At 42.6% G+C, this 10,640-nt stretch overlaps 1 protein-coding gene across 6 annotated transcripts; it reads right to left on the bottom strand.

Moving 5' to 3' along the window:
- Positions 1 to 7,043: 7,043 nt before the first annotated feature.
- LOC123185559 (uncharacterized) lies at positions 7,044 to 9,422 on the bottom strand. 6 transcript variants are annotated; one of them, XR_006493437.1, is made up of 7 exons: positions 8,960 to 9,422; positions 8,753 to 8,853; positions 8,259 to 8,305; positions 7,872 to 7,894; positions 7,671 to 7,786; positions 7,529 to 7,597; positions 7,044 to 7,307 (listed from the first exon to the last, which is right to left on the bottom strand). XR_006493437.1 is itself a non-coding variant. In XM_044597420.1 (7 exons), exons 2-7 carry the CDS (start codon positions 9,105 to 9,107, stop codon positions 7,282 to 7,284), a joined length of 510 nt encoding a protein of 169 aa, XP_044453355.1. In that variant the 5' UTR covers positions 9,108 to 9,132; positions 9,193 to 9,422; the 3' UTR covers positions 7,044 to 7,281. The 6 variants fall into 6 exon arrangements, 3 of the variants coding, with proteins under 3 accessions (XP_044453355.1, XP_044453356.1, XP_044453357.1); XM_044597420.1 differs by lacking the exon at positions 8,259 to 8,305 and having other exon boundaries at positions 8,753 to 8,880; positions 8,960 to 9,132; positions 9,193 to 9,422; XR_006493435.1 differs by having other exon boundaries at positions 7,671 to 7,894; positions 8,753 to 8,880.
- Positions 9,423 to 10,640: the final 1,218 nt, after the last annotated feature.

The raw sequence follows: 10,640 nt of genomic DNA, 5'->3' as shown, positions 1-10,640 counted from the left end.
GAGAGCCTTTTAGAACAACATGATAATTTGCTTTGGTTATAAAATTAGTCTTAATATGATAGGCATCCAAGATGGGTATAATAAAAACTTTCATATAAAGTGCATTAAATACTATGAGAAGTTTGATACTTGATAGTTGTTTTGAGATATAAAGATGGTAATATTAGAGTTGTGCTAGTTGAGTAATTGCGGAATTTAAAAATACCTGTGTTGAAGTTTGCAAGTCCCGTAGCATGCACGTATGATAAACATTGTGTGACAAATTTGAAGCATGAGGTGTTCTTTGATTACTTTCCTTATGATGGTGGTCGGGGACGAGCGATGGTCTTTTCCTACCAATCTATCCCCCTAGGAGCATGCGCGTAGTGCTTGCTTTTGATGAGTTGTAGATTTTTGTAATAAGTATGTGAGTTCTTTATGACTAATGTTGAGTCCATGGATTACACGCACTCTCACCCTTCCATCATTGCTAGCCTCTTCGGTACCGTGCATTGCCCTTTCTCACCTCGAGAGTTGGTGCAAACTTCGCTCATGCATCCAAACCCCGTGATATGATACACTCTATCACACATAAGCCTCCTTATATATTCCTCAAAACAGCCACCATACCTACCTATTATGGCATTTCCATAGCCATTCCGAGATATATTGACATGCAACTTTCCACCGTTCCGTTTATTATGACACGCTCCATCATTGTCATATTGCTTTGCATGATCATGAAGTTGACATCGTATTTGTGGCAAAGCCACCTTCATAATTCATTCATACATGTCACTCTTGATTCATTGCACATCCCGGTACACCGCCAGAGGCATTCACATAGAGTCATATTTTGTTCTAAGTATCGAGTTGTAATTCTTGAGTTGTAAGTAAATAAAAGTGCGATGATTTTCATTATTAGAGCATTGTCCCATGTGAGGAAAGGATGATGGAGACTATGATTCCCCCACAAGTCGGGATGAGATTCCGGACGAAAAAAAAGAGGCCATAAAAAAAGAGAAAAAAGGCCCAAATAAAAAAATGAGAGAAAAAGAGAGAAGTGGCAATGTTACTATCCTTTTTCCACACTTGTGCTTCAAAGTAGAACCATGATCTTCATGATAGAGAGTCTCTTATTTTGTCATTTTCATATACAAGTGGGAATTTTTCATTATATAAGTTGGCTTGTATATTCCAATGATGGGCTTCCTCAAAATGCCCTAGGTCTTCGTGAGCAAGCAAGTTGGATGCACACCCACTTAGTTTTTTTTGTTGAGCTTTCATATACTTATAGCTCTAGTGCATCTGTTGTATGGCAATCCCTACTCCTTGCATTGACATCAATTGATGGGCATCTCCATAGCCCGTTGATTAGCCGCGTCAATGTGAGACTTTCTCCTTTTTTGTCTTCTCACACAACCTCCATCATCATATTCTATTCCACCCATAGTGTTATGTCCATGGCTCGTGCTCATATATTGCGTGAAAGTTGAAAGAGTTTGAAAATGCTAAGTATGAAACAATTGCTTGGCTTGTCATCGGGGTTGTGCATGATGGGAGCATTTTGTGTGACGAAAATGAAGCATGGCCAAACTATATGATTTTGTAGGGATAAGCATTCTTTGGCTATGTTATTTTGATAAGACATAATTGCTTGGTTAGCATGCTTGAAGTATAATTATTTTTATGTCAATATTAAACTTTTGTCTACAATCTTTTGGACCTAAACATTCATGCCACAATAAAGAGAATTACATTGAAAATTGTGTTAGGTAACATTCCACAACAAAAATTCTGTTTTTATCATTTACCTACTCGAGGACGAGCAGGAATTAAGCTTGAGGATGCTGATATGTCTCCAACGTATCTATAATTCTTTATTGTTCCATGCTATTATATTATCTATTTTGGACGTTTAATGGGCTTTAATATACTTTTTATATTATTTTTGGGACTAACCTATTAACAGAAGACCTAGTGCAAATTGATGTTTGTTGCCTATTTCAGTGTTTCGCGGAAAAGGAATAACAAACGGAGTCCAAATGGAATGAAACCTTCGCGAGGATCTTTCTTGGAACAAACGCAATCCAGGAGACTTGGAGTGGAAGTCAGAGACGCAACGAGGCGGCCACGAGGTAGGATAGCGCGCCCAGGGAGGTAGGTGCACCCCCACCCTCGTGGGCCCCTCGTAGCTCTACCGACCTACTTCTTTCACCTATATATACTCTTATACCCTGAATACATCCAGGAGAGCCACGAAACCACTTTTCACCGCTGCAACCTTCTGTACTCGTGAGATCCCATCTTGGGGCCTTTTTCGGCGATCTGCCGGAGGGGGATTCAATCACGGAGGGCTTCTACATCAACACCATAGCATCTCCGATGATGTGTGAGTAGTTTGCCACAGACCTTCGGGTCCATAGTTATTATCTAGATGTCTTCTTCTTTCTCTTTGGTTCTCAATACAAAGTTCTCCTCGATGTTCTTGGAGATCTATTCGATGTAATACTTTTTGCGGTGTGTTTGCTGAGATCCGATGAACTGCGGGTTTATGATCAAGATTATCTATGAACAATATTTGATTCTTCTCTGAATTCTTATATGCATGATTTGATATGTTTGCAATCCTCTTCGAATTATCGGTTTAGTTTGGCCTACTAGATTGATCTTTCTTGCAACGGGAGAAGTGCTTAGCTTTGGGTTCAATCTTGCGGTGCTCGATCCCAGTGACAGAAAGGGAACCGACACGTATTGTATTGTTGCCATCGAGGATAAGAAGATGGGGTTTATATAACATTGCTTGAGTTTATCCCTCTACATCATGTCATCTTGCCTAATGTGTTACTCTGTTCGTATGAACTTAATACTCTAGATGCATGCTGGATAGCGGTCGATGTGTGGAGTAATAGTAGTAGATGCAGAATTGTTTCGGTCTACTTAACACGGATGTGATGCCTATATTTCATGATCATGCCTAAATATTCTCATAACTATGCACTTTTCTGTCAATTGCTCGGCAGTAATTTGTTAACCCACCGTAATACTTGCTATCATGAGAGAAGCCACTAGTGAAACCTATGGCCCCTGGGTCTATTTTATATCATATAAGTTTCCGATCTATAATTCTAGTTTACTATTAATTTTATTTTGCAATCTTTACTTTTCACTCTATACAACAAAAATACCAAAAAAATATCTTACTATCTTTATTAGATCTCACTTTTGCAAGTGGCCATGAAGAGATTGACAACCCCTTTATCACGTTGGTTGCAAGGTCTTGATTGTTTGTGCAGGTACTAGGCGACTTGCGTGTAGTTTCCTACTAGATTGATACCTTGGTTCTCAAAATCTGAGGGAAATACTTACGCTACTTTGTTGCATCACCCTTTCCTCTTCAAGGGAAAACCAACGCATGCTCAAGAGGTAGCAAGACCACAAAGTTTCTATCGGAGAAAAGATAATAAAAACGTGCATCAACCCCTATGCATAGATTACCCCAATGTCACCGCGGGAATTCGCGAGTTGAATGCCAAAACACATATCAAGTGAATCAATATGATACCCCATTGTCACCTCAAGTATTCATACCGCAAGACATACATCATGTGTTCTCATATCTGAATATTCAATCCGACAAGACAAAACTTCAGAGGGTAAGGATTCAATTCATCACAACAAGGGTATAAAGGGGACAAACATCATATGATCCGACTATATTAACAAAGCCCATGTGTAGATCACAAGAGAGAGAGAGAGAGATTAATCACATAGCTACTGGTACAAAACCCTCAGCCCCGAGGGGGGACTACTCCTTCCTCATCGTGGTGGCCGCCGGGATGATGAAGATGGCCACGGGAGATGAATCCCCCCTCTGGTAGGGTGCTGAAACGGGTCTTGTCAGGGATATACCCCGTGGTATGACCCGGCCGGAAATATGACCCGGCCAGACTTGGCGGCTCACCAGAGACCCGACTTATACTTGGCGACTCACTAGAGACTCGCTGAACCTCCACAACTCATTAATAATCTGGCGGGCGGATCAGAGGAGTGACAAGACCCGGTGGCCCAACCTGTTCATGGAAGGTCGGCTCGTATTATGGTGGGCCGGATTAAGATGAAAGGCATAAGGAATATTCTCCTACAAAGGAAGCAAGACTAGGACTCCACTTGTAATAGAGCAATCATAATCCTAATAGGACTAGTCATGTAAGCCGCCCCTTCAACATATATAAGGAGGGGCAGGCACGCCAAGTTGGACAAGTTCGACAAGTCAGACAGATTAGGGTTAGACAAACAAGCCTATAGCTCTCGAGATAGAGCACTGTCGGTGTCAAAACCGGCGGATCTCGGGTAGGGGGTCCCGAACTATGCGTCTAGGCCGGATGGTAATAGGAGGCAGGGGACACGATGTTTTACCCAGGTTACCAAGGAGGAGATATCCATATCCGTATTGCCTAGCTTGCCTTCTACACCAAGTAGAGTCCCACCCGGACACGAGACGAAGTCTTCAATCTTGTATCTTCGTAGTCTAACAGTCCGGCCAATGGAGATAGTCCGGCTGTCCGGAAACCCCCTAATGCAGGACTCCCTCAAGCACCCTTGTAGTCGTGATCATCATCATCAATATCAATGAAGCAGGATGTAGGCTTTTACCTCCATCGTGAGGGGCCGAACCTGGGTAAAACCTCGCATCTCTCGTCCCGCTCAACCCCTCTCAAACTACCACATAGATGCGTTGGCCTCATGACTAAATCCTTTCAGCGAGGACATCTGCCGTGACAATTCCACGATAGTTGGCGCCCACCGTGGGGCCTGCGCACGGTGGTGTTGAGTTCTTGGAGGGACTTTTTCAGGGTTTGAGAAGTTCGCAATTGTTGGATGAAGGAAATCCGGTTTTGGAAGGATCTGCATCAACTATGCGTTCGCTAGATCAAGATTAGAAATTTCTTTTTTGGCAGCTGACATCAGTTGTATTGGCAAGTCATGAGAAGTCCAGGCCAAATTGGATCAATAAAAAAACAGTTGTACGTCAGATACGCCGCTGGCGAAGTCGCCGAGCCAACGAAAACGGACGGCAACAAAATTAATCAAAGCAATTTGGAAAACGAGAAGGGGGAGAGAAGGTTAGCAATGTAACGCCAAGGAGCAAAGGGAAAAAAATCCAAAGTTGACCACGACCCGTGGTTTGTCTGGACTCTGCGTCGGCCTCCAATGCATCTCTGCTGAGATGCCAGTTTCATCTGTAAGCTGCCCCAGCCGCCGTGGCCTCGGTCTCGTTTCCTCCTTGGTCGTGTCTGAGCCATTGCCGATCTGCCTCCCATGCATCACCAGAGCTAATGTTCTCTGTCCAGGCCGAACCGCCCATGCATCACCCCGTCGCCGTAAGTCGCCGGTGCCGCCTCATCTTACCCTGGACATGAAGCCGCCGCCTCCGCGGCCTTACCAACCACCTGGTGCATCTCTCCCTAATAATATATATATAATAATAATATAATAATATATATATAATATATATATAATAATAAAGCACGGGTTGACTCCGTGGGTTCACCGTCACAATGCGCTTTCTTCCCGTAAATTTACGCTTTCAGTTTGAATTTAAACGTATACGCGAGGTGGTACTAATAAAAATGCCGCACGCTAGGCTCGCTCGTGCTATTGATCCTTTTATTATGTGCCTTCTCTTACATTGATCATTTTATTATACCTTCTCTTATGGGCTGTCCTGTATTGAAAAGAAAAACTCATGAAAGCCTCTCTCCTGTATGAGAAGGCAATAGCCCCGGCGCTAGGGTTCCCTCCGCCGCCGCACCGCATCCCTCCGGACTCCTCTCCCGGCAGCCCTCGCCGACCTACCCCCTTCCGTTGTAGTCGCCATCGTAGTACCCTGCCAACGTTCAATAGCCTTGAAAAAACCCCAGCCATCGGCTCACTGGAGAACGCCACCCCGCCGGGAGCCGCGATGGAGCGCCGGCGGACGCCATGATTCTGCGCGACCCCGTCGCGGTGACTCGCCTCGCCACCGCTACGCCTCCCCAATCTGCCATGGCCCCGTCATGTCATGGACAAGGATACCATCACCTTTCCCTGGCACCTTCGTTTCCACTCCCCCGGGGTGCTACTCGCCGGCTCCACACCCATGTCTTCTCCAATCCAATGTGGCTCACAACCTGCTATAGAGATGATGCTTGCCGGATCCCATGCAGACCCTCCTCGTGGATAGCCTCCAGCCCACATCGGCTCCCCTATTCTAGCTCTGCCGCCTCCCATGGATGAGCAGAGCGAGGATAGAACAAGCGAGGAGATCGAGAGAGGAAATACTTAGTTGATTTTGGAGGCATGGACATTGATTTGATCTTTTTGGTTGTCCGCAGATTCAACAACGAAGGTGCCTACAACTTTCCCCAATGTCAGGGCAAAGGACGGTCTGTTTTGCAAAATTTTGTAGCTTGACCGGGCTGAAGGAGATGTTGTGCAAACCGAGAATAGGCACGATCAGCAAAGCGACGAAATAGTTGTCTCGAAAGGGATGTTGGCTGGGTGATTGATCAATATATATGGCAACTTCTTTTAGGAAAGCCAAACAAGTGGCTGGGGACTCGATATTTACAGTTAGGTGCAGCAATGTTGCTAGCATCTTTTTTTCTTGCACCTATAAACTAATGATGCCACTACTAGGAAAACAGTTTTTAACGACGACAAATGTGGTCGTGAAAGATTGAATTGTGGTTGTTAAAGGTCATTAACGACCACAATCTGCTGGTCGTTGTAGGCTCCCTCGTTAAAAGTATAACGACCACATACCTTTTGTGGTCGTTATTCTTCTAACGACGGAATGGTGTGTGGTCGTCAATCCCAAGGTAATAACGACCATAATTGTAGTATTAACAACCACTTTTGTCATCGTTAATAATGCTATTACCAACCACGCTCTCTTCACAATTTGATATTCTTCAGAACAACCTACATATAGTATAACTTTTTGTTCAACAATCACTTTATGTAGCATCCAACATTTGAATATTAACATCCACATTAATATAGAAACAAAAGAACCTGAATTGAAAAGATCGTAGCCACTTTTATTAATAGACATCAATATTCCGACATACAATTCTGGAATTAAAATATCATTTAAGAAATGGAGTCAAAATCATTCCTTATATAACCAATGTACTTGATAATATCTATCTGGAAAATGAGACAACTAGAAAAGAAAATATTATTAATCTTCACTTGAGGAACACCACCATTGTTTGAATGGATATCATTCTTCATCAGCTATCCCTCCTGTTGCTTCTATATATTATGGTGGACCATCAGTCCTACAAAATGTTGAGTAGTTTATGAAAGTCAGTCTTCTAAATAAATTGACACAAAGTATAATAGTATAATGAATGTATGAACTTCATCATATCATTTCCCATGTCACCGTCATTGCTGGCATCAACTTCATCATTCATAGTTGCAATATGTTATGAGTGACTAGAAGACAATAAAGCGTAGAAACAATTATTGGTAAAATACATGATTCTTAGAAACGCACTTTTGGAATCATCTGCATCCCATTTTGTACTAAACAAGATTGGTGTATTTGTTGGCGCATCATTTCCATCTATGAAAAAAGCAACCACATTATGTCATCCCGTAGAAGATACTTGAATAATATTTTTATGTTTGTGTAGTACCTTTTGTAGCTAACTTGTACTTCTTCCCGGGTTCCTCATATTGCTTATGAGGCCTGTGAGTAACCCTTTTCCTGCTGAAATCTGCTAATTTACTTGATTGCTCTGGCAAGGTCCACCTAGCAATACCTTGTATCAGTCCAGACTTGTTCAACTGTGAGTAGAAAGCATCTTTCCGGAGCTAATGCTGTCAAGTTTCCATACCTATGATGACTCATCGTGATAACCTATACAGATATAGTTAGAAGTGTGCACAAAGGCTATACAAAGTACAATTAAATTAACTAAGTGAATGTTGATGTACTGAAAATGAATAACTGAATGCTAAATCAAATAAAGTACGTACAGAAGTACTTGTGTCACTGTTTATTGATAAGGTAAAAACTAAAACATGAAGCAAATCGATTACTACAGATTAAGACTTGCATTAACTAGTGGCATCATGTTGTTAGTACGATGAGTCAGTCCTTCATGTGAATTACAACAACCAAAAATTGTTGGCACCTATGTATATATGGCCAAAAAAAGGGTGCGGCACTGTTAATGTATTCCTTCTAATGAGCCACTTGATCAGGTGCTGTTAGCTCATACCCTCGTAGAGCTCAGGTTATATGCTTCCCGTAATCTTGCATGTGACCCTGTTGCATGGAGAACCAAATTAATGTATTAAGGAAACAGAACAAGTATGCTTCCCGTAATCAGCTCAGGTTGTTCTGAATATTTTATTGCCACAATTTAGCAATATGACATCTCACAGTTAACTTCTATTTATCGCTGTACATGATGAATCATTCAAATTGACAAAGCAGATAGCATTAGTAGTCATCAAAATGCAAGCATCTACAGTTTTTCAGACTGACTAAACACACAACAACACTGCAGCTTGCTGCTGCAACCTTTTGATATATTCCTTGATAGTCTCCCTAACATAGTAATAATTAAATTCATTAGCAGATGGACTTATGAAGTTTCAGATTACGCGGCTGCACTCAAGGTATTATCTTCTTAATAATCTCCTGTGACGACTGTACGCTTACCTCTGAAAAAAAAAATAGACTCGCTAATGTCTCAGATCTCAAGCTAACCTCACTTGCGCCACCATCGATTTGCCGCCCTCCCATGTGCGCCCGTCGATTCATGGTCTCGCCCGCGCCTCCATGGCCCCTCACCATCGGTGTCTCTGGTTCTTTGAAAGGAAGATGCAGGTTGGCGGCTTAGAGGTAAGTAGAAATCTGCTAATTTTACTGGCCAGCGACGAAGGGGATGGACACAAGAGCACCAAGATGTCGAACCTGGTCGATTCCATTGCACTAAGCTGGATGGATCTAATTTCTTTGGTCCGTTGCGGCTGTTGGCCTGTTGCGGCTGCCTCGTCGACCCGAGCCGCAAGTGCAGGCTTGAAGGCGCCTTCCACGCCGCCAATACGGCGATGAATGCCATGTATCCTCGGCCACAAGACAGGCAACTTCCAGATGTGAGGTCGATGAAGAGGAAAATCAAAATAAACAAAAAATTTGGGACAAACCTTCTATGAACTTAGGGAGAGGTTCTTGTATGTTGCTACGATGTTCCTCTGCTAGGCTGCCTCCAAGGCGAGATCAGGGTCACACTCCATGCCTACGATCTATGGGATGGGGTTGCGCCGCCTTGGTTCTCATGGACACGAGTCCTGGATAAGGAATAAACCTAACTTGTAGATTGACATATATCCTTCTTTCCCGAGATAAAAGATATAATCGTTAATTACTCCAAAAATAAGGTTACTAATCAACAACGACCACTAGGATACGTTAAAAATAACAACGGGCATATCGCTGGTCGTCGTGAAGGTTGAGCAGGCCAAAGTTGGACGTGTGGCTGGCCCATTGTACTGCTAACGACCAAGCATTATCTTTTGATGGTCGTTGATGGCCTAATTTTTAGTAGTGTGCTTTATCTGGTGTTATTTCATGTGGCACTACATTCTGGCTTTGTTAATAATCATTTCTGCTGATGTGCATAGTTTAGTTTTTTACTTCCAGTTTAAGTTAAATACAAGTAAAACGTCAGTTTCACATTGGCTAAATCACTCAATGGTGTTTATGCTGCAGCAGCAGCAGATGAATAGAGCCGACAAGGAAGGGAGATATGCCCGCGCGGTTGGTGGAATTAATAGGGAAAATAATTCCTAATGTGCCTGGTTGAATCAAGATGCGATTCCCTGTTTTTTGTGTACCATGCAGTAGTTGATGCAGACTATTTGTGTGTCCGAATAGCAACATGAATTTGGTGTTTGTAGATCCTGAATTGTAGTGTAGGAAAAATTATGTGGCTTATTTTGGTAGCATTTTTTATGGACTAATTTTGTGTTGGTGGGGTTGATAGTGAGCATACTACAGCCTGAATGACAATTAGATAGTCCTACAATTTCTAATGGGTTGGGGTGGGAGGGTTTGATCACTGATTTCTTTATTTTTGGTGTTCGAACAAGGACAAAGGAAGGAGCTGTTGTCTGATAGGCAGAACTAAGCAATGATACTGAATCTAGGAATAGGACACACGAGCTTGCAAGGGTTGTGTTTGACTGGGTGGAGCAAGCTCCTAGCTGACATACCCGAGTAAATGATGTTTATGCTTCCATGTTTTTATGTAATAAGACTTTATATGTTTCATCTCCCTACAGTTCTAATATGGGCCTCCTGCAACTCGATGCAAGCCGCTGACAGTAGTTAGAGGTTTAGTTTTGAGGAGTTTTGAGAATATTATTGTTTGTTGTATAATATTAGTTATCATCATGGCACATCTTCTTTATTTTTTTATCCAACTACTACATACCTGCTATATAGTATTTCTGCTCTCAAGGTGTGCAATTTATTAACACCGCAGAGACCATGCAACTTCGACCAAGTAAGAGCATTTCCATCTGTACTTACAAGGTGACTAGCACCTCCTTCTCTCTTCCGCTCCCTCCCTCCCTCTCGGCATGCTGCACCT

The sequence above is a fragment of the Triticum aestivum genome, chromosome 2A (genome assembly GCF_018294505.1).
Source record: "Triticum aestivum cultivar Chinese Spring chromosome 2A, IWGSC CS RefSeq v2.1, whole genome shotgun sequence".
In the NCBI taxonomy this organism is placed as follows: domain Eukaryota; kingdom Viridiplantae; phylum Streptophyta; class Magnoliopsida; order Poales; family Poaceae; genus Triticum; species Triticum aestivum.
The sequence above is the reverse complement of the archived record's forward strand: the minus strand, read 5'-3'. Positions and strand labels throughout refer to the sequence as shown.

Excerpts from the sequence above, each read along its gene's own strand:
- LOC123185559 (XM_044597420.1), bottom strand. The coding sequence starts at position 9,107 with ATGGCATTCATCGCCGTATTGGCGGCGTGGAAGGCGCCTTCAAGCCTG. Across the intron at positions 8,881-8,959 it reads AGTGCAATGGAATCGACCAG|CCGCCAACCTGCATCTTCCT; the intron begins GTTCGACATCTT and ends CTTACCTCTAAG. Across the intron at positions 7,308-7,528 it reads GGATGCAGATGATTCCAAAA|GACTGATGGTCCACCATAAT; the intron begins GTGCGTTTCTAA and ends AACATTTTGTAG.